Source organism: Patiria miniata, unplaced genomic scaffold (assembly GCF_015706575.1).
Source record: "Patiria miniata isolate m_02_andy unplaced genomic scaffold, ASM1570657v1 HiC_scaffold_7, whole genome shotgun sequence".
Classification (NCBI taxonomy): Eukaryota; Metazoa; Echinodermata; class Asteroidea; order Valvatida; family Asterinidae; genus Patiria; species Patiria miniata.
Genome location: NW_024037074.1, coordinates 6711246 through 6735378, shown reverse-complemented (window position 1 = coordinate 6735378; position 24133 = coordinate 6711246). Strand labels below are relative to the sequence as shown.

The 24133-nt window shown below is 38.0% G+C and overlaps 2 protein-coding genes across 4 annotated transcripts in view; one reads left to right on the top strand and one right to left on the bottom strand.

The window, feature by feature from the left end:
* LOC119744375 (zinc finger protein castor homolog 1-like) overlaps positions 1-8105 on the bottom strand; it is a 68604-nt gene extending 60499 nt beyond the window's left edge. For 2 of the 3 annotated variants that reach the window (XM_038220274.1, XM_038220276.1), the window contains exon 1: positions 7917-8105. The gene's annotated coding sequence lies outside the window, so the exon portion shown is untranslated. Of the gene's footprint in view, positions 1-2583; positions 2807-7916 lie in introns of those variants that run through there. The other variant, XM_038220275.1, reaches the window with a different exon arrangement.
* Positions 8106-8350: 245 nt separating this feature from the next.
* On the top strand, positions 8351-18918 carry LOC119745968 (leucine-rich repeat-containing protein 23-like). Its single transcript, XM_038222691.1, has 7 exons — positions 8351-8588; positions 10288-10400; positions 11198-11451; positions 12664-12794; positions 15927-16140; positions 17697-17851; positions 18101-18918. The coding sequence occupies exons 1-7, from the start codon at positions 8475-8477 to the stop codon at positions 18140-18142; spliced, it is 1023 nt and encodes a 340-aa protein (XP_038078619.1). The 5' UTR covers positions 8351-8474; the 3' UTR covers positions 18143-18918.
* The last annotated feature ends 5215 nt before the right edge of the window (positions 18919-24133 follow it).

The window sequence follows — 24133 nt, the reverse complement described above, 5'->3', positions numbered from 1 at the left end:
CTTCTGGTGGGATCTTAAGTATCCGAGAGGCTTGGGTCATTGGAACTATTTAAATCTGTATTCTGTAGATGACGAAACCAATTGACTTGACAATCCTTGTAACACCTAAACCACTCAAAATAAGGATAACACTTTCAGTCTCCCACAGATCAAACCGTGAAGTGTTGCTTCACTACAACAGCGAAATTCAGGCGCTAAATTCCACTGGGCCATCATAGGATCAGAAATATCTGATGCACACGATGTTAATTTCCCTTCCTGAAAAAACAAGGGCGGTGGATCTGCCCCCTCATCCCCCCCCCCCATTCCCCCCCCCCCCCCCCCCCCCCCGAAAATCCCCTCCCAAGGAAGCATAAACAGCCCCGGACCAGTGAAGCGCAGAAGCACACCGACAAGAAATCAAAATTTTATCCCGAATCAATACGGCATGGTTTGGAGGCGCAGGGGGTGTGGGGCCAACAGAAAATCGCTAGTGGGTCTCTTGGGTGATATTCCCCGGATCTTGGGAGGATTTTAGAGCCTTTCCCCCTCGTTCCATCGTTGCGTTTTTATTGAGTAATTTAAATTTCAATCAGAGGCGTCACAAGGGAGCCAAACTTGAAGGAATCCACATTAAAATCCCTCCCAAGCCGCTGGAGTTATTTCAACCAAGGTGCCAATTTGGAATAAAAATAGCCACAGTCATTAGTCATGCTTGGCGGGCTTAAGAAAATAACCTAAATGAGCAGCTTACAGTGCAGTGCAAAGGCGAAAAAAATTCCATGTGTTTTGAGATGCAAGGTAATTTCTTTGTGCCACTATAATAAGGCCACAAAAGATGAGTAATTAACTGAAAATGCTTTAGTACTTAAAAAAAGTGACATATCTTCTGAGCTCTGAGCCATGCATTTTCTCTCAAGGTGAGTTGTCTGACGTAAATTGTAGTGGTCTCTGGTGGGATAATTATCTGGATTTTTATAAAATTTTGTTGGAATTCCACTATTCGGTTTGGGATTTTGGGAACCAGATATTAGAAACCAACCTTATAAAACAGTAAACCTTACATTTTTGGTGTGACACAGACTAAAGAAAACAACTGGAACGTCTCCCAATTTGTTCCACGGTCTCCGATTTTAACCGTATTCACTCGCCAGTGGCCTTCTTGGTTCAAGAATAGCCTGCCCATGCGAATATCAGAGAGTTCCAACCCATTTTTTTCACCTTTACAGCTCTAGAGGGCATTTATTTCACTTCTTTCAATGTAAGAAAAAAAAATGTGCACAGCAAAAATACTTCAAACTGAAAGTTTTTTATGGTCTAACTCGGAAAAAAAAACAATATTGCATTCAAATAATAATAATGGACTATTAAAAATGTCATTTAAACCAAAAACTGTAATTTCACTGTTCCAAGAATGATTTACAGGAAAAGTTTGATTAGTTTCATGCATTAAATTACACTACAAACAATTGTACTCTAAAAAAAAAATATTAAAACACCTTCCATGTTTTCCTTTGTTTTCTAAGAAAAACATTGAAGGGAAATAAGAAAAAAGCACTAGAAATGTAAAAAAAAAAAATTCTCCCCATATTTTATTGGAAAACTTTTCAATTATTTCCAGCGAGTCATGAAAGACAAGTGCAAACCTATCTTAGCCACTAATGGTTTAGGACGGATCATACCAAAATGCTACTTAAGCTGAAGGTGCCCAGATGCACTTTTTAACGAGCACAAAATGAAGAACGCACAAATAGCATCATCATCTTTCTATATTGTGCAGAAACCTCCGCTGGCGTATACTCACACATTAATGTGTCATTCCTGTACAAGTAGACAATGACATAATGTAATGCTACAGTAATTCTGAGGTATACTAGTGTGTGATTAACGCACTGAATTTCAAGTAGTTTGTCAATCAATTTGGACCTCCTTAAAGGGAATATACAACATTTGCAAACATCGAAAAACAAACTACCAAGATTTTACGAAATACCTTATTAGGATGTTGGTAAATGACAGTCTAAAGCATCCTGTAAAATTATGGCACCTGGTGTGAAGTCATTTTCAAGAAAATGGCATTTTTGTATACATTTCCAATGGTGGTCGGCCGACCACCGTTGGAAAAACCTAACTATTTTTCAACTACTGCTCCAAATTTACAATTGTTTTCAGTCAAAATGTTGTTTGATATTGGTTACATGTTCATGAACGGGTGCAGGCCAGCTAGACTGGTTCCATTACCTTACAATTTTCTGGCATATCTATAAATTGATCCATTTTATATTTACTGGAGTCAGGGAATCAGACTACTTGAGCATTTTTGTTTTTCTTGGTTTTTCCAGCATTTTCGAAGACAAAACTTCAAACATGTCAGTGTAACAATATTGATCTATTATACTAACCCCTCAAATAGTTCATTTCTGAAAATTACAGCAAAAGCCAATGATGTACATTCCCTTTAAGATTATTTTTTGGGAAGTTCTTTGAAATTAGCACAAATTTAAGTACTGTAGTAAGAATTGCAGTTTGTGCATTCATATTATAGCGCTAAAAACTGTGCTCATTGGCAAAAGCTTTAAAGTTCAAGTTAGACACGTTACATACATGTACAGTACCGGTATGTCAGATGAGGGGATGGTCCAACTTCCATTCATCCAACCATTCAGTGTTGCTTTTCTACTTACTGGGTATTTAAATTCCAAAAATCCATAAACACATCTGGCCACTTTCCAACTGTACGACACACTCCCAACCAGTACATAAGAAATGCATTGACTGTGCACACACACATTACACAGTCTCATTCTTTGCCCAAATAAGCTGAGTTTCCATGGCATATTGCAATACACAGTTATGTCACAATGCCCTTGTGCATATTGGTTACAAATTTGCATACTCAATAAAAAAAACCAACCAGGATCCAATGTATCCACCAATCAACAGCATTTGGTTTATGGGTATTACTAAGCCCTTACTCTGCCACCCTCTCGCACCTATTGTCCCACAGATCAATATATACACAGAGAATTACTATGACAACAGCGGTAGACATTGTAACTGGACAATGAGTCTCCCACAGACTTACTGGGGAAAAAAAGGCTAAACAGCCTTCTTTCTGAGTGGCCCCAAACATTTGCTCGATGATTAATTCAATAGAGTGCATTATCAGGTGTTATGTAACCAAAGTTGATTTTAGCTTTGCACTAAAAAGCTTATTATTCTGGTTAGTTTTTTTTTTTTTTCAAGCAGGTTGGATTGAGGTCGTATTTTTTAGCGATCAGGCGAACAGATGCATTCAGCGCTTAAATAAAATTACAGACTATCAACCAAAATGAATGACATTAACCTGCTTGCAATTTTATTGTTTTATTTAATTGCTCAAATATACTTGTATTAATACTGATGTAATCTCAATACTACATGCAGCCACTTTCATTCTCAAAATGGCCGATGGCGGTTGATAGAAGAGGAATATTCTGTATGGAAATGTGATACAGTTTCAATTTATTAGCAAGACAGCCTGAAATAAGGGGGTACGCGCTGCCGCTTCTGTGCACCATTTTTTTTGTTTTTTGGCTGAAGCAAGGACGGTGAAAAACAACTAAAATCAATACATATACACTGGAAATAATGTGCATATAAAATAGGTCAAACGCACTGGCTGTAGGCAGCATGAGTCCCATGTACATGTACAACCAGTTATTTCTGCCCATTTTTTTTTTATTCAAAAGGCAGAATTTAATCTATCCTATCATTTGCTTAATACATACTGTTCATGTTGACGTCAGAGAGCCGTCGGCACGGCCCTTATTTAATGCACGTCCATAACTTGACTTTTAATTACAGATGCTGGATATACGGCACACCGAGGATATGAAGGCCATTGCAGGATTTGGCCTGTATCAGCCAAAATAATTAAATTTCAAGATAAAAAAGGACATGTATTGTGCTACATATTCTCTTCAGTGTATTACCCAGGTACATGTTATTATACTTGTACAAGATAAAGCCTCTTTTAATTAATTTAAAAAAACAAACCAATTGGGAAATCCTTGTTACTACAGAGGACTGGTATTTTTATAGTAAATATTTTTTGATGATTTTGTCAAAAGATATAATCCAGAATTTCACAAATGTATGTGGGTGTGTGCGTACACGTTCTCCTCATACCCGTGTACATTTACATGTTTGTTGCTTATTTTGTTCCGATCTTGTTATTACAGTATCTTACTCACCATTATGATTATTGGGTGTTATACAAATCACATGGTATGAAAAAGAATGTAAAGTTACTCACGTTACGAAAATGTAACGTGAGTAACTGATTTTGTGCGTCTTGTTTAATATCATACATAACACATTTTTCTGCATGTCATCTTTGGTGCTTAGGTACGTCTAGGTCTACTCTATTTACCATGGGGATAACAGTTATTAAACCTTTTCAGTAAGGTAATTACAGCCCAAGGAAACTCAAAAGTACATCAAAAATGTAACGTGAGTAATGATGAAACTGAAAAATCAGTTTTAACTCCTCAATATGCAGCAGAAAGAATGTTTTTCCCCTAAAAAAACCTGTGGCAATCTTTGGGTTAATTCTGTAAAGGTCAAGATTTATATGCCACCCTGGTACATATTTTAGTCCAAGTCTGTTTTTATTATCTAAAAATGATTTGCAGAATGTATCATAAATCTATATTAAGTACACGATTTGACTGGGTGTTTATTTTTGGTTGTTCTAAAGGGCACTACACTGTATGTTTCCCTCATTATCATGACTATCCATTTTTATTAAATTTTGTATTATTATTATTTTTTTTTAAATAAATGTGTACCGGTATGTCCAACTTTACAAAACTTCAACAGAACACAAACATTTTCTGAGAACAGGAACAATTTGTGTCAAAACAGCCTGCAACTTGTCGGAATGCCGTGTGATTAAACTTCTTTTTAGACTGGTTCTCAAATTATTTACCAAATAACAAGCAATCTTTGCTTTCATTTTTCGTTTTCTGGTCAGCAGTAATTTGAGCTTGAGCCTTGTTGGGAAATATACTCATCAGGGGATTACAATGCATCACAAGGTCTGTAGTCATCTTTATTGGGATTAAACTGTAATCTTCCAGGGAGGTGTTCATGCATATTTAACACCTTTTGGATAAAACTGTTTTTAGTGTGGATTATTCTTACATACGTGTAGGTGTAAATTTTATTCATATTTATACAGAAGTATTACCAGTGAAGGAACAGTTGACACAAACAGAAATTAGGGATACAAGCTTGGTAAAAAAGGAATGGAAGAATCTACTTCTATTGTTCGTCAAACATACATGTACCAGTACATTCACTGTTTGTGATCATGAAGTGAATGACTTCAAACATGAAAGATAAACCGGGCAAGACCCTGTGACTTGAATTTTACACGAAAAGTAAGGGAACATGTACAATGTACCTCCCAAGGGACGATGAAGGCTGAAACAATATTTTTGTGTTTAGCATTTGATCATACCGGTACATGTAGTTTTAATATAGCATTCATAAGGTTCTACTACATGGGTTACATACATGTACATCTTGAACATAATGTGACTGTACATAAACACTTTTATGCAGTAGAATCATTTCTCCATGACATAACACAATAAGTGTAGGCCTAATGTTTACGCCTACCTATATGGTACCCAGTCTCTGTTGTACCATTTACTGGTTCAAAAGACTGGTGCATCTTGATATTTAAGTGAAAAAGCACAACAATCTGTAGACAAACTCTTAAATTTGAATTTTATAAGCTCATATTTCAGCAGTATTAAACTGCCTTGGATTAGACTGCAAATGTTTGTGCCCTGTAGGCTGATAAAAGTTTTGCCACGAAGTCACATCTTGAAGAACTTTTAGCCCTAACCCCCTAGGCCCTTTTTGCTAGGAACCATCCTCATATCCTCCAAAATCCTCCAAAATTTTGCAATTGTGTCAAGGATACCCACTACCTCAGTCCTTCAAACAGCCCTGCCTCTCAAAAGGAATTCAGCCTCAAATCTCTAAATTTCTCTTCTTCAGACACCATTCAGTCTCAATCCTCCAAAATCATCCAATACTGAATGTCCATGTACCTTCAATCCTCCAAAATTGTACCGGTATGTTGCATTCAGCCTCAATTGCTCCAAAATCCTCCAAAAACCGCCTGGAGGACTTTGGAGGATTGAGGAAGGTTAAGGTTACAGGTACATGTATATATGTAGGCCCTACAATGCTTCTAGTTTTAGGCCAAGTAAAAAACTAAACCAGTTTCTTGTCCCCACCCACTTCCTTTTTCCCGCCCGCCTCTGTATCTTTTTTAATCACACATTTGCATTTTATTTTGTCTTCCCTAACCGCCCTGAATCCTTCAAAATCCTCTTTGCCAAAGTGGAGGAATTTGGAGGATTGAGGTTACATGGCAAAAGTGCGGTACTGATTTCGTAAAATCCACTTTGTCAAGGTCTTGGGCCGGATATTGTGTTGTTTTTGCTCAGCCATGCATAAATATAGGCCTGGATTATGCTTGGAAACCTCTGTACTGCTCCAGGATGTCACTGGCCAAGCCTCAACATACCAGTATTGACAGTCACTGCCGCAGGATTTTGCAGGATTCCCCTCCATGGACCACATTCAAAAAATAATGGAGGAATTTGCATGATTGAGGCTATGCTATTTTTCCTTGAGGCCAATTGGAGGATTTTGCAGGATTGAGGCTACATCCTAGCAAAAAGGCCTAGATAGTTAGGGTTTAATTTGTTTCCAGCAAAATGTATGCAAGTTAAAATGCAGCAGAATTTGGGTGAAAGCTCCTTTGGACACAAAAGTATTAGCAAAAGAGTTGAGAAAATGGACAAATCCATCTGTCGTCTTGGAAAATCTATCATCATTGTTCCTTTTGAACAAAACAAGAAGGGAAACTATTTTCGGGCTGTTTTGGTTAAATATTGCCGAAAAAAAATGTTTTTTTCATTGGCCTAATACTATACCCTACCAAGTAAATTATGAGTCATGCAAACAATTCCAAAATAATATGTAGCATACAACTTTGTAGCTTGAATGAAAGCTTGAAAATGCTGCTAAAATGATGCTGGTTATTCACTGCCACTGGTCATGCTGGTTGCACTTTCCATGGAGGCAGAATGTACTCTATACAAACTCGCCAGAATAATTTTGTCAGTTTGTGTTAAAGTAAAAGTTATTTGAATTAAGCATGACTTTTCTTTCTATATATCTGGGAATTGGCATCCATCGTATTAACAAATTCAAAATTTTTGAATGCCAAAAGAAAGGGCTTATGAACTGTTTTCAAATAAATAACACAAACATGTCTGCATGTGTCACTGTCTGACTGTGTGTCACTCACTTGTGACTTGTCATCAGTTTGGATGCAGAGTTTACACTTTATTTAGTCAGTAAATACGTGAACCACGACAATGGTTTCACGGTAATATGCGCCATCTTGTTCACAGGGCAAAAAGAACACGTGTTGCTATGCTAGACACGGACGCATTTTGGAATGACCACATGATGACTTGGACAAAGTTTTCCAGTGATGACCAGTGATGATCGTGTAAAATTGCCCAGTTGGCAAGATGGCACATTTTGTTACCGTGAAAACACATTATCATATAATTATACAAGCATGACTGCATTTTAGACACTGACATATTTGCAAATGTAGCTTACCTGTCTTTTATTTTTTCAAGTTTATTCAAAAACAAAGTAATTCCCATCATTTATTTCATGTCCAGTTTGAAGTTGATTGACCAACATGTCAAACCAAATTTTTAACAAACTTTTTCCCCCAAACTTCCATACCAAATATTATTGTCGAATATTGAGAGTTTGTTTTACTTCAACATGTTCAAGTTCATTACTATTTGAACAAAATTAAAAAGTGATTTACAACGACAAATACTTACCAATGTTTTGCTTTTGCAGTGAACTTTTGACTTCACTGTTTACGCTGTCAGTACATTGGTTCGTGCACAATCGGTCTCGTCTGCTCAGCGTTCACATCGCACGCACGTTTCATTAGCTCTCACTCTATCGCTGCAGAAAATAGAAATGATGATTTTCGGCTGCTAGCTGTTCCGTATTTTACCTGGTACCCGCAACGGACATTTTCATTGATAATGCATGTTCCGTTAGTTTCAGACAACCAGCGAAGTAATGTAAAAATAGGGCCAGTTATAAATTACGTAATTTAAAAGATTTTGTTGAAAATTATTATTTGAAGGGTAGGTTTGAAGTAGACTACATTTATATACTTAAAATATTTTAAATTAATCATTATTTACCGTTACCTTTGGATACTAAAACTTTAGCTATCTGGAAAGAGGTTCTCGGACCAAAGGTCAAATCTGCGGTCACCATGTCAACCCGCCATCTTGCTGTACACAATTTTGCACCAGTTTTGGCACATCGTTTGACCAAGTTTACCAATTTGGGGTTGAAAAAGAGTTAATTACCTGATCAATATGTCTGACTACTCAGAACAGGAATATGACGAGGACCAAGAAGGGGTTGAAGAGCCTGAGATGGGAGAGGAAGAAGGCGGGGAAGAGGAGGGAGGGGAGCAAGAAGAAGAAGAGGTTTGTGAATGGAATGATCTGACAAGTGACAGCGTCGTCTGCTACTTTTGCTAGTGCGGTTCCGGGTGACACAGTGAAAGTGACGTGCAAAATTTTTAGTGCACACCGTGCACCGTCATTTACCTTTGGTCTTGATTAAAAAAAAAGAAGCGCTGTATGTAAATTGCCCCACCCCTACCCTTTCCCTCAATATTCATTTTTCCCTAATTGAAGTTGAAGGCCTATCCATAGTTTTTTCTTCAAAATATTTTTTGAAGTTGAACTTGACTTGGGAAAGATTTCCATATACGAAGTTCACTCAACACCCTGTGTACAAACCATATGAGTATGAGATTGGACTGAAAAAAAAGTGTTTTCTAAGAAAATGCTTGTAAGTTGTATTTTCTCACTGCTCAAATTGACTTTGATGACATGAAATTGCTATCTGGGAGCTTGTTAGTCAATACAGAGGAAAATAAGTGAACTTCATGGAAATCTTTCCCTTGACTTGACATGCTGAAGTTGAAGTTCAGCCTACAAAGTGCAATTTGACAAAGTACAATTTTTAGGCCTAGGCTACAAACAAAATTTAAACTTTCTGCAGTAATTTTTTTGTATGAAATTAACGCTAGGCGTAGGGAAAGTGCAATATCCTGTTGCAAATTGTCTTTCCTAATCACCATAGTGGAAGCTATTGTTGTACTTTTATAGGCTTACAATTGATTTTTTTTTTGATCAGTTGATGTGGTTTTGTAGAGAAGTCATAAAAAACATTTTTGGCCTAATAAAAAAACAGGGATTGTTTTGACCCTGAAAATAGTGAAATGTGTATGATTAATGCAGAGCTGCCAGTGTCAAGTGTGATTGTTTGAATAGGCCTACAAATTGAGTGCAGATTATGACTGAAATACTTAAAATTCTCATTTTCTCCAAATCTTAGTCTTTAGTCTTATTTTAATTTATAAAAGGCAGATGGCAATGTGGGTGTGGGGAGGGAGGGGGGGGGGGGGGTTAACACATCGAGTATACAGTGTTTATACGTTGGTGAAGGGCAAAACCTAATATTGAATTTACATCACCCAAACGCAAATTCCATCTTATGAATAAAACATGCAAAACAAAATCAGACCAAGTTTACTCACTCTTTAGCTGACAAAACTCTCCAAAATTTTAATGAGGCAAAGACAACGTCCTCAGGATTTTACCAGCCAAGTTTGAGGTCTCAATTCAATTGTTAAAGGAGACTTTTCTTCAACATTTTGCACCTGAGAGTGAAGCCAAGTGATTTCAATTTGGAGTCTAAGACTAGACTGGTACTCCAACGTTTTGAAAAGATTGGCCCTTCAGTAGTCTGGTAGTATGACCTGATGATATCGAGAAAATTTGTAGAAATAGAGACTACATATAGGTACGGGATGTTTCTTTTGACACAGTTGACTGACATAAAGGGGGTGCTGGACTGGTTGTTTCATGGGCCAGCCTAATATCTTGTGTTGCATGTTTTTAGTATCTTAAGTTTTGGGACTCTCATACACAAAATTTCGGACTACCTATTCTCATGGAGATGGTCATGGTAGAGTTTGTAATTTGTATGCCACCCAAAAAGTGACAACTGATTGATCTGAATACTTGAGACTGTTCTCATATAAGCTAACTTATACACACACAAAAGTCTGTTAATGTCATGATGTTGATTTATTTTGGTTTTGTTTAAATCTAGAAAGTACCGGAGAACCCACTCACAGAAGATGCAGTTGGAGAATGCCTGTCATTACTGGCTAAAATAGGCAGCGGTCTAGCCCATGCCTATGTCAGATTAGATGTCAAAGACAGGTGAGTTTGCTGGAGATTTAAGCCGCGACCAAATGGCTTGGCTTACGGCTAGCAGTAACACACATCTCTATGAGAATTGGATTCAGCCGCTTCTAAACGTGCATGTGTGATTGTCAGCCATAGCCGTGTAATTCGGACACAGCCATGGTGGGCCATTGATGCTAAAGCAGTGCATTGAGCAAGTCAGCAGCAGCATATACAGGTTGTTCCACCAAAACCTAACAGTCGAATGGAGCATGTTTTCAGAAAAGTGGGGGTAGTATTCAAAATCGTGTCAAATGTATTGCTGAGTAGAATAATTGGTCTTCCAAATGCTTTTTAGTTGGTTTCAATAGGATGTTTTGTTCAAAAGTTACAGCAATCACAATACGGGACTTGAAAAACCACTTGGGCCACTTTTTTTATTTATCAAGTTTACAGATCGAAGCTGGTAGAATAAGTCACACGTTACCCTTGAACAAAGGAAATAAATCCTGTGTTTCTCTAACTGCACTTTCTCACTTTCAAGGAAAGTGGCCCAAGATGATTTTTAACCCTTGAGTTCAATGAAGCATAGCGTTTGTTTCAATGCATCGATTTGAATGAAATAAAGTTTGTATGGTTGATTGGTTATCTGACTTTAAGACGTAATTTGAAAATATTCCAAAACTCACATGCAATATACCTTTATTAATTGGTTTTCGACTGTTAGGTTTCTTGTGGGGCAACCTGTACCTCATAAAAATTCTGTTTTACAGTTGATATTTTAATTGGATCTTGACTGAAAAAAAATTCTTTTTATCCCCTTTTTCCCCCAGGGAAATAACAGACATAAGTATTTTGAGTTCCTTCATTCATCTCCGCTACGTGGACCTCTCAATGAACATGCTCCGTGACATTTCACCTCTGAACTCCCTGACCCACCTGCTGACCTTGAAGTGTGAGCGCAACCTCCTCCAGACGGCCAAACTGGACGAGTTGCCCTACCTCCAGGTTGCCAGCTTCGCCAACAACAGGATCGCGACCACGGATGGCATCAACCATCCCCTCCTAGAATCTCTCAACCTGTCCTGTAAGTGGGAACCAGAAGAGGTGGGGAGGGGGCAGGCTTAGGTGACTGAATTACCTCTCCCCCCCCCCCCCCCAACACCCCCACCCCCATACCCCACCCTTCACCCCTTGATATTGCTCGATAAGCCCCCTGAGGCACCAAAATGTCTTCAAGAAAATTGTGGGTCCAGAATGTTGCCTTGGTACCTGCAGTTGATTGACCTCCTACCTTTCAATCAAACAGTGTGCATTGACCAATTAGATCACACCTTTTGGTCAGGTGATCTCAAGCTTGGGTCAGGTGATCACAAGCTTAGGTCAGGTGATTACACAATAACTTTGCAGTCTAGGGGTGAGATTTGTCATGGATTTTTCCTAATTTCAGGATTTTTTTGGTAAGGATTTTACCTGATTTCAGGATTTTTTAAAAATCCCGTTTGAAAATCTAAAATTACTGAGGTTTTACAGTAAAGTTGTTTTACCTATAAAAGTTCATATACATGTAGAACAAAAGAAGTGGGTATTTTAAAGTGGTACCATAGACCCTAGGTTGCTCTTGGGCCCTTGGCAATCCTCAAACTCTCTGCCGATTATTTCTTGTATTTTTCATTTTCTCCACAATCTCACCCCCAACTTGGTCAAACCCAGCCATAAGCACTCACTGTGAGAAATGTGTATTTCTAGAGACAGATCTCCATTCTCTCATCAAATTTCTGGTGTTTGTTTGTATAGAATTAGTTTTTGACATCAAGCCAAAATAAATAGTTATTTTTCTTCTTAAAACTGAAACTTTGTGTGCAAAAAAGTACAAAAACAAAATCAAACCAACCCCACACATTCTTCGGACAGCGAAATTCTCCAAATTTGCCACCAAGCACAGAAGAGGCCGGTGTCTGTGTAGTTGATTATTGCATTTCCTTCAACCTTTTGTATGAGAAACATTTACTATTATCATTTAGTCTTCACAAGCTCATCCAATACATGCCGGCATGTTTAGCCACTTTTATTTGATTATTATAACACCTGATTCTAATTTATCATTGACTTCAAAATTTCACCATTCGTTAAGTAGTGTTTGAGTAGTCAATTAAGTATTGTTCACTTTTGGACAACCGTTTTTATTTTAGATTTAGACTTTCTAATTTTCAATTTACAATAAGTTTCACTTGACAGCATTTTGTATGATTTCACATTTTCCAACCTTGCAACCGTTGTGATTTTTTTTTTACTCTAGTCAATGAAATCAGCGTGATGGGTGGTTTGGAACCGTCCAAGCTCGGGAGGCTGCACACACTGGAGTTGAGAGGCAACAAACTAACATCCACAGCCGGAATTTACCTTCCAAATTTGAAAAACCTGTTTCTGGTGAGTTAAGACCGATGAATCTCAAAGACTAAAAATCAGAACTTATAATTTATAAATCTGTTTGAAAAGATTTGTTACAGAAGTATATTGCATTGAGATGTGAGTAATACCTCACAAGTAACAACAGGTTTAAAAGATTTCCAATTAATGTTATATTTAAATACTCTGTACAATATCGAATATTTCATTGTACAAGGCGTCCCAAAGATATAAGCCTAAATCTACTTCAGATGTGTCCACAATGAAGTCAGCATTACTATGTTCCTTTCAAGTATCATTTTGAAAGTGAAAGTGAACATGCAGATACCATTTTGTAAAAACAAGTAAAAACACGGATACATTATCGTGTTGCCAATTTCCCTATCGAACTAAACTAAATTTATACAAAAGTATTACCATCAAGGTCTTAATTAACAGTGCCAAGTTGGGCCCATCATTGTGTTATATCACGACGAAATTCAAAAGGGGAAACTTTCGCCAAAGGGCAAAAATAGTAATGTGATAACCATGTTGAACAAAACTAGACATGATTGACCTTGTGTCTTAATAATGTATGATTCAAGTGAAGATGGAAACCTTTGTGAGACAGCAGTTTCGGCTCTATCGGGTGTCCAAACTATCGCTTTATTTCCTTCCTTGGTCATTCTTCCATTAAAAACAAAGTTCTGAATGCCTCATTGTACTGATGCCCACAACCTAAACCCTTTGGCTCAATCTCCAAGTACTTCCTTTTTGCATAATCTTCAGAGTACAAAGTGTCGCAGATACATCATACATCCTTGAAACGTCAAGCTTTTGACTCTTTTATTTGCCAAACTCTGCCTTATTTCCTTGTAGCGTTACGTAACCCAATCAGACTCTAATGAATCACCAATTTTTGAAAATTGACGTATTTAGTGTGGCTTCATTCACGGTAATGGGCCTGTGTAATCGTTTATTTCCTTTGCTTTTCCTGATTGCAAGACGTAATTAATGCAAAATGTGCATGTATGTTGAAATATTTTTGAACCTACAAAAAAAAGGGAATTTAGAAAAAGAAAGTTGTATTGAAAGGTGAAGTGCCAAATAAGAAATACTATCGGTATACCTCTGAGCATTTGAACTCTACATATTGTTTGGTTCCAAGTCCCATTTAGAGTATATCTTTTAAAATTATCCACTTCGTGCAGACAAATCTTTAGTACGAGATTTAAAGGTACGACACTTCTTGGGATCCTGATGTAAAACTGGTTCAGTCAATTATTTTCATCACATGCCATTCAAATTTTAAAAAAATATTTTGGTATCTAATCGAGCAAAAGTACCATACTATAAGATCATGAAAAGTTTTTGAAAAAATAACAAAAAAAAAGTTGAAATTGAAACACCAAAAAATGAAACAAGTTGTATTGCAGTTAAGTAAACAAATAAACAAGCATTGAGGTAAATAAACATGCGAGGCCGTGATGTAAGCACAAATGTGAACGATCATGAAAAACACAAATTTGAAACAAGGAAGGATACAAGGAAACAAGAAAAGCGTGCATGAAATATTCCCCCGTTCAAATCCCCCTAAAAAAAAAAGTGAAAAAGAAAGTAATTGAGAAAGTACCAAAAAAAAAAAAAATTCATTTTGTAACCAGACTTCTGGGCAGCAGTTGCTACCTTGAAATCTGACCCCTGCAATTGTCACATCCAGAAGCAGATTGGTAGCAGGTCAGATTTAATATGGACTTCATTTCCTGTTTAATAATTGCTCTTTTTTTTTCGTGGAGATTTTATGCTGGAACGGCCATAAAGACATTGGAAACCTCTAAAGGAAATAAACAAAATGATTTAATTGTTCTGATTATTTCCCTAATTGATAACGATCATGCGCGAAGGACATTTTTTCGATTGTAAAATTTTCACACCAGAATCAAGAGCCTGTAATCCCTGAAGTAAGGTTAAGTCAGTGAAATTTCAGCAAATTTCAATTTTATGTGATGGTAAATTTTGAGGATCTCATCAAACAGAAGAAAAAGAGAAGAAATAATTTGTTTTGAATTGTGCATGTACAAAATAAGCAAGGAGTTTAAAAATGAATTCAAGAAAAGTAATTTTTTGTAACGAACACTGACAATCAATGTGAAAATATAAATCTGGCATGGAGTCCCAAACAAGTTAACATATCCAGAAGGCACACAAATTAAATGTAAATAAAGGTAACTGTCATTCCAAAAATGTCCCCTAAAGACCAACACTTTGGCCACGACAAGAATTATACTTTCATCAGATTACTCCTAGCAGTGATTGAATAAAATTTCGTAAATTCCACGCGGCATTATATAAAGTCCTCCTTCTTTTCTTTTCTCTGGAAAACACTAATTTGTTATTACAAAGCAAATATCCTTGGGGCGTCAGAAAATTGTGCATTGACACGTTCCTGTTTTTGAGCCATTATGTAAATATCCTCCTCACTGAAACCAAATGACCAAGGGGTTTAACTATAGTCTCGGGCCCCCAAAATAACGCCGAACATCTAATCATAGCCTTGTGTAAATTGACGGGCTAAATGACGTTAGACAATTTCAGAGAATGAGAGTTAGAAAAGCCAGGAGAATGTATAATCCTATTTCCCGGGAGGCGGGATGAAATCTAACGGAAGCTGAGAATGTGCCCTCCAATTAATGTCCATAATTAACATTGTGTGTGCTCGCTTAATTCTTGCCAGGCAAAATATCCATTTTTATTTGCTTTTAGTTGTGTACAGGAAATATTGTAAATAAATTTCTGGGAGTTATTTTTGTAAATCATGTAAATTGTTTCTATTGGTCAGTTGGTTGTTATTTTTTTAGTTAATTGACTGATTTTATGATTAAAACTACTTCGCTGATTTTTGTTCATATGGTTTCCAATCCACAAAACTCTTGCAACTTTTTATTTATTGAAATGTTTAATGAAAGAATAAATTGTCGGGGGGTGGGGGGAGGGGGGAGGGGGAGGGAGGGGGAGTGAGTAATTTGCATTAGGTAGTATTCTTGATGTCTCGATCAAAAACAAATGAGCCTCTTTGATTTTGGACCTTATTATTTTTTAATTGTCAGATTTTGACAAACCTGGCAAAATCTTACTCATAATTTCGTTATTTTCCTCATCGCTTCCAAACAAAAGGGCGGAAACCTCATCACCAAAGTGGAGGGTCTGGAGCGTCTAGAGCACCTGACTACGCTTCATCTCCGTGACAACCAGATCGAGAAACTGGACGGCTTTGCCGACACCATGCATCAGCTGCAGTACATCAACCTCAGGGGCAACGCGGTGGCCGATGTGAAAGAGACCGCTAAACTCAAATCCCTGCCCATGTTGAGGGCGCTCATCCTGTCAGGTGTGTGGATGGTGAAAATGCTGTGGCTATGGCTTTGGTTTTTGCCATAGACAACAATGCTTGTTTTGGACATGGCTGTGTTGGGATTTTTTTGCCATTGTTTTTGACATGGCTATGGCTCTGGTTTTTGCCATTGCCATAGACAACAATGCTTGTTTTGGACATGGCTGGTTTTTTTGCCATTGTTAACATTGAATACCTGTGGTCATAGACAACATTGATTGTTTTTGACATGGCTATGGCTCTGTTTTTGCCATTGTCATAGACAACAATGCTTGTTTTGGACATGGCTATGTTGTTGTTTTTTTGCCATTGTTCTCTACATTGAATACCTGGGGTCATAGACAACATTGATTGTTTTTGACATGGCTATGGCTCTGGTTTTTGCCATTGTCATAGACAACAATGCTTGTTTTGGACATGGCTGTGTTGGTTTTTTTTTGCCATTGTTTTTGACATGGCTATGGCTCTGGTTTTTGCCATTGCCATAGACCACAATGCTTGTTTTGGACATGGCTGTTTTTTTGCCATTGTTAACATTGAATACCTGTGGTCATAGACAACATTGATTGTTTTTGACATGGCTATGGCTCTGGTTTTTGCCATTGCCATAGACAACAATGCTTGTTTTGGACATGGCTGTGTTGGGTTTTTTTGCCGTTGTTCTCTACATTGAATACCTGGGGTCATAGACAACATTAATTGTTTTTGACATGGCTATGGCTCTGGTTTTTGCCATTGTCATAGACAACAATGCTTGTTTTGGACATGGCAATGGCTTTTTGCCATTGGTTCTCTACATTGAATACCTGGGGCCATAGACAACATTGATTGTTTTTGACATGGCTATGGCTCTGGTTTTTGCCATTGTCATAGACAACAATGCTTGTTTTGGACATGGCAATGGCTTTTTGCCATTGGTTCTCGAATACCTGGGGCCATAGACAACAACATATTGCTTGTTTTGGATATGGCTTTGGCTTTTGCCATGGCACTACGCAGCTGTGGCCGTAGACAACACTGCTATAAAACATGGCTGTGACTTTGGTTTCTTTCATTGGTTCTCTACAGTGAATAGCCGTAGCCACAGACAACATTGCTTACTTTGGAAATGGCCATGGCTTTGGTTTTAGCCCTACAGTGAATAGCCGTTTGTCATCCACACAAATTAAGGTGGTTTACTAAACCACGACTCTGTCTCCAGTATCGGCTTCAGGCTTCATGATATTTTAGGCCCCTGACCCCAGAGGACTCTAAGGCTCAACATTTTGCCTCCATTGTCCACTGAGCTGAGAAACACGGTCCTTAAATTTGAGGGCAACCTGGCAGTATTTCCCTTTGGTTGGAACATTTAAAGGGTTGTAAATGATTCTTGAGCCACAGCTGGAGACACAACCAAAGTTTGATGAATGTCCTGAATGAGAGAATTATACACTGATGACTTGTGTGAGTTCTTGGGCAACTCATCACCCCAAAACAGCACTCGCTAGGTGGTATGCAATCCGGAAAAATAGAGGATTCTCATTTTTACGTATACTTTGGGGTTTTTTTGGCAGAATCCCCATGTTCTGATGAGGACGACTACAGGATGGAAGTTCTGATAAACATCCGGAGAGTAGAACGACTGGACAAGGACGAGTACACGGAGGAAGAACGACAGGAGGCGGAGGAACTGTATGAACAGAGGAGGGCGGAAGAGTTGGCCGCGGAGGTAAGAAAAATGGAAAAATATAGTCAGGTACCTGGACTGATAGTTGACTGTGTTTGGCAGTAATGAGGATAGGTACAATGTGGAGGGGGAGGAGTTATTTGAAAGGAGGGCGGAAGAGATAGCCGCAGAGGTGAGACGGTTTGAAGAGTACGTGGTCAGGTACCTTGATGGAATGTTGTCTTTATATTGTTGTAATAAATACAGTTCTGAATATCTTTCTTTTCTTTTTTTGAAAACTCTCTTGTGCAGGGGACCGAAGAAGTTATTCATTCAGACACTGAGGACGCATGAAGAGCTCGATGCTAAGTCCAGAAAAATTTATGAACAAAAAGCAGATTGAGGTACCAGGATCCAAAGAAACAATAACAGTTAGGGAGATAGGCCAACTACAAGTTGAAGTGCTTGTAAGCCTCTCATGGGCATCTCCGCTATTTTAACAGCAGCCCATGAACAGTGTAAGAATTAAATTTGAGCCCTCAATGTTGTTGCGTTCCCATCTGCCTTCAACTGACAAAATCTGTCTTTCTCAGTGGTAGTCACGAAGTGAGCCCTCTTGTGGCCAAATCTGGAAATTCATTGGTTAGACATACATTTTGTAATCCTAGCCTCCATGTAAATCTTTGCACATCTGTTTTTTAGGGGATACAAGGAAATATCTTAACGCTGCACAGTCAGAAGGTCCATTTGTATCAACTTAGATTACATTAAGCCTTTGCATGTGAAGTAAAAATTAACAAAGAAATTACGTCCAGCTTGCAAATATATAGAAATAATCTAGCAGAAGTCGGTTTTGGCCCGACATTTTTGTGAAGGACTTGGCGACATTTTGTGTAAAGGATTTACGGACCAACATGTCCTTGGACGGCAGAAGATTGATCGAATTCACAGTTTGATTAATGAAAGCAGGAACTATCATCTGTGTAATGATGTATATATTAAAAGTTTTTATATTCAATTGCATTGCGTGAATATATTTTGACATTGTACTTACTACTGCTATCCGTCCAAATCGGTAATTCTTTACCGTTGTACATATTGATGAATTAAAAGAAAAATGTGATACGTAATTATGTTGCTTGAATTTTTGTAGTTTCTTTCTTCAGCTCAGCCATATATTAAAGGGGCACTAGGTCCTGAAATCCCCGAAAATTTTATGTTTTGGATTGTTTACTTAGCCTATTTCAAACATCTGGTTGAAAGGAAACCAACCTAATGTCTTACCGTTCCCGAGAAAAGACGAATAAACCCCGCTTGTTTACATCGGACAGGACGGAGTACGAATACGTTTTTCGTGTCGTTCTCAGTGTACGATACACGGTGTGTGTCTCGGGAACAGCGCTATAGCGCGTTGGTGACCAATCACCAATGCAAAAAAAAAAATGTTTTTTTCAACGTCCGCAAAACGCGAACACTTTACGAATGAAATTGCAACTAGCATCCAAACAGCTCGAATTTATGGGGTCCCAAAAGTGGACCCAGAAATTCGTTCTCGCACGCATAATACAGGAATAACACAAAAACGCCCAGTTTTGAAAGGATAGTTGTGTGGATGTTTATATCCTACTTTTAAATGTTCTTTCCGATTATCATCATCTCGTTCAAAGCGCGTTTTGTAGCCCAATTGGGCTGTTCCAGGACCCAGTGTCCCTTTTATAATGAGCATTTTATTATGTGCGTTTGCAAAGTTTTTTGTAATTTCAGGGCAACAATTCAGCAAACCATTGTCTTTGAAAAACAATTTCAAAGAAACCACAAAGAGAACCCACATTTTTATAATATACAATTGCCACCTTTATTGGGAAAAACATATTTTATATAAGTATACACTGATTGATATATATTGTACGAGTTTATACAACTTATAGAAGCTAACTAGTATTTCAAACCTAACGTGTACCCCTAACCCCAAAATTGCAATTGTAATTACACAATAGTACATTTACATGTAGCGTGGTCAGAGTCGAACAGATATTAACGTACATAACATAGCACTTTGCAGCACGTTTCATTTAATTTGGATTTTTACATACCTTTACATATCCATACCTTTAGATATTAGAGTTCTGTAGCCTTTTTCCAAAAATTTCCAAACTTTAAAGGAAAAGCATGAAAGAAAATTTAAGAGCTGAAAGTGAAACTAGTTTAAACCAATTTAATGATAAGACTGCAGAAGCATTTTAAAAACAGATGTGTTTGATCCGAAGAACTAGTTATAAAAACCTTACATAAAGAAAGAAAATAGGCATGTCTTTTTCCTCGAAAAGCAAAACCTTCGAAGCAGTATATTATTATGTGCTATTTTTAGGGCGAAACCTCTTCGGTTGGATCAAAAGTCACTTTCACAAGTTCATAGGAAAAAAAAATTCAAAATTACCCATTTCACTGGAACTGTCTTTCGAAAATGATCTAAATCCATTTGATGTGGCAAGCAGTAAGTTGGGGTAAAAAAAGGCAACAAAATTACAAAAATTCTACTTGCTACACAATATATTTTATATTTCACAGTCCAAAATGTACATTTAACGCAAACCAATACAATAATATAATGCATGAATGTTTCTTGTTTGGGCAATAGTTTTCATTGACAAATTGTTTGTCTCCAACTAGCAGCAAAATATTTGGAAAAAAAAACCCAATCACATAATTAGAATTAGTTATATTTTGAGAAAGCTCATGTGCAGTGCATGCATTCAGATCGAACCATCTAGGGGAAAAACAGAATTTCCTGAATAGGTCAATATGTTGATGACATTTAATTGTAATTAAATGAATCCAAATTTTCCAGAAAACTTTGCCAACGTGGTCTCAGGTTTTCCTGTGGCGAAGCTTTCTCCTAAAATTCCTAATTAAATGTGGTTTAGCATTTGGGTCGTTAATAGCATGCCATGCCATGGGCGTCGCCAGGATTTTTTCTAGAGGGGGGCAAAAAAAAATGTTTGCAAAAAAATGCTTGTATTTCTCAACACATTCTCGATTTATCAGTTTTAGAGGGGGGCAGGGACATTTTGCCCCCCCCCCCCAACTCATTAAATTTACACCACTTTGTCTTCGCGCCTCTTTTTCTTTTTTCTTTTTTTTCCTTTTTTTTCTTCCTTTTTTTTTTTCTCTCTCTTTTGCTTTTCCAGGGGGGGGGGGGCAAGTGACCCCCCTTGCCCCCCCCCTCGCGACGCCCATGTGCCATACAGCTTAGTCTTCTTTCAAGCGTGATGATGGTTAGACTCCTTCTCCAGCATCTGCCTACCTTGCTATTAGTTACAATATCCACATTAATTTTGGTTCCCCACTGAGCTTGGGGCGACATTCTACCTTGGTTGATAACATACAGATACGTGTATATAATATTGCATACAACCCACATACATGTAACAAGTACCAAAAAATGACCATTCTTTCTATTGAGAAAATACCAACGTATACCAGACTAACATGGGATTTCTCACCTTTTCAAAATCTATAAAAGCACTCATTGCATATATCTATTTACACCATTTCTATTCAAACACATGGGGTACAGTGTGTTCAATAATTCTGAATATCGGTAAGGCCTAAAAAAAAAAAAGTCGGTCTCTGGTCAGACCGAAGTTCCGGAATTGATGCGGTGACGCGTTTTTTGTTTTTTTTCCAAGCTTGTATTGTACAGACGAGGTGGGTACTATTTTGCTTTTTTGTGTCCTCATTATACATGTACATTGGTGTCCTCCATAATTTGCCTTGGTGCCCTTTATCATTTGCCTTGGTGCAATTTCCCCATTCCTTGGTACAAAAATTTGAGGAGGCGCGGCAATAGAGGGCACTGTTGTAGCTTCCGTGTTAATTTGAAGAAAAAAAAGAAGGTTGACGCGCATGATTAAAATCGACGTGCGCGCTGACCAGAGACCGAGTATTTTTTTTTTTTGGCCTAACATATAACTTCTGCAGGTGTACATGATTGTAATACTAAACTTCTCGATAACCACATTGAACTATTCTCATTACTTATTCATCTGAGGTCTCTACAATTTCTATGTGGGCGTGATTCCTGTACTTAATGCCTTCTCATTGGCTGCAGCGCCATGCATATGCAAATTACATGCATGCATAATCACCACATGCACTATAACTGGTTCCAAACTTTGCCAGTGCATGACTATGACACTGCAACGGGATACCAGGTATCTGACATGCAAGGTCAACCCTTGCCAAACAAATAATAAATGAGGTAATGATTTGCTTAATATCGGAAGTTGTGCTTAGCATAATAAAAATACCAGCCCAAAATTCCACACAGCTAATGCTACTTTGGCTGGTACTCGGTATACACCACAAAGCCAACAAAACTCTGTTTTAATATGAAACTAATGTTATACAGGCTGCCAATCCTTCTTTCTCCAATCCAAACTCCTTTCTTTGTAATTTAGACCATCCATGTGCCCCTTCTCCACCCAGTGCGTTTGACCAAAACAGTGCAAAAAATACAAATAGATCTTTCATAAAATGGTGTTAAACATTACATTTTGCATCCTTGGTTTAAAGTTGTTAGTTGGATATGTATTACTTTTTTTATTGTGATTAGTTACAAGTACTTTATATCATTTCAACTTTTTTTTTTATTAACTTGTCATTCATGGGTTCAGATAAGGCAGTTATTTACATGCTTATTATAGTTGTTAATTTCTCATCAGCTGAGCCCAATTTCATAGCACTGCTTAACAGTAAGCAGAAAAGTTGTGCTTACTATAGCAGAAAATCATGCTGCTGCTTAAGCACTATTTCATGGCGTGAATGTGCTAACAGTTGCACGTGCATGGAGATTTCTACTATTACGTTACTGATTTAACCAAAGTTTTCTGCTGGGGTTAAGCGTGCTTTTGCTGTGACTGCTTAACGGGCCCTATGAAACAGATGGAGGCTCGGTAAGCACAAAGTCGGCTGTTAAGCAGCGCTATGATATTGGGCCCCCAGCTTATGAGATGCACACTTCAAGAACAGCACATGAGTTGACATGTGAACAAATTGCTTCTACAGTCATCGATATAATTTGGACGCCGTGCACGTACAATAGATGGCAGTGTTCGGAGGACAGTAAAGGATCCATTGCGTGCGAGCACCACTTGCACACACACATACACGAAACAAATTTTCAAACGAATGCACCCCAATGGTTGGGTATTGGTTGGTGCTCGCGTTTGGTGCTATAAAATGTCTGATTAATGCACGCAGCTAGAAACCCATTGAGTCTTCGCATGAAAAAAAGAAAAAACGCACAGCTAGTGTGGCACCGTGGTCCAAAGGTTATGGTGTTTGACCCATGTGGGTTTGAACCCCGACGAAGAACGGGGTACTTGTGCCCTTGGGCAAGACACTTTACTACAATTGCCTCTCTCCAACCAGGAGTACAAATGGCTACCTGTGAGGGTAGAGACTAGATTGCGCTGATCTGGGCTGCAGAAAAATGGTCTCATCATGACCTGATGAACGGGGGTAATAATTGTGAGGCACTTTGAGACCTTCCTTAGGTGGAATGCCCTATAAAAGCACCACACATTATCATTATTGTTATTAACGGTGCGCAAATGTCCAATCAAGCATCCTTTATTAACAGCATACATATGCACAGAGTCCAGTACATGTATGTAAGCACAATGTTATACAATGTAAGCACAATGTAATACAGGTAATACAATGTAAGCACAATGTAATACAATGTAAGCACAATGTAATACAATGTAAGCACAATGTAATACAATGTAATACAATGTAAGCACAATGTAATACAATGTAAGCACAATGTAATACAATGTAATACAATGTAACACAATGTAACACAGCTGCTGATGGGTTAACCAGTAACAGCAGCTGATCAAATCCAACCACAGATACCTCCAAGCCCCTCCCACTACTTCTCCACTTTCTTTCCTGTAACGCCCACTGGTAAAGGAACAGCACGACTTGGCTCTAAAAAAACATCTGGTACGGTTTCACTCTTATTGCTTGAGAATACAAAATGTGGAATGTTAGACATGAATACTATCCTCAAGCTATGGACACCATTTCTACCACAAATCTTCCTAAACAAAAACTCTGGAAAAAACACTGTACTGTGTACATACATGTACGTACGTTCCTACGTAACAACCTTCTGGCCCCCAGCAACCAACCAACCAATCCCTGACTCTCTAATCAGATAATTAGTATTCATCAGGATCACTTATGCGAATATGCATGAGTACTGCACTGTCTAGATATTAGAAACTGCCAATTCAGTACTACAAGGTCCTAAGAGATGTCGACATCTGGCAAAAA

Bases quoted from the DNA above. Each gene is read 5' to 3' on its own strand.
- LOC119745968 (XM_038222691.1), top strand. From the start codon at position 8,475: ATGTCTGACTACTCAGAACAGGAATATGACGAGGACCAAGAAGGGGTT. The intron at 8,589-10,287 runs GTTTGTGAATGG...GTTTAAATCTAG, and splicing joins GGGAGCAAGAAGAAGAAGAG to AAAGTACCGGAGAACCCACT. The intron at 17,852-18,100 runs GTAAGAAAAATG...TCTCTTGTGCAG, and splicing joins CGGAAGAGTTGGCCGCGGAG to GGGACCGAAGAAGTTATTCA.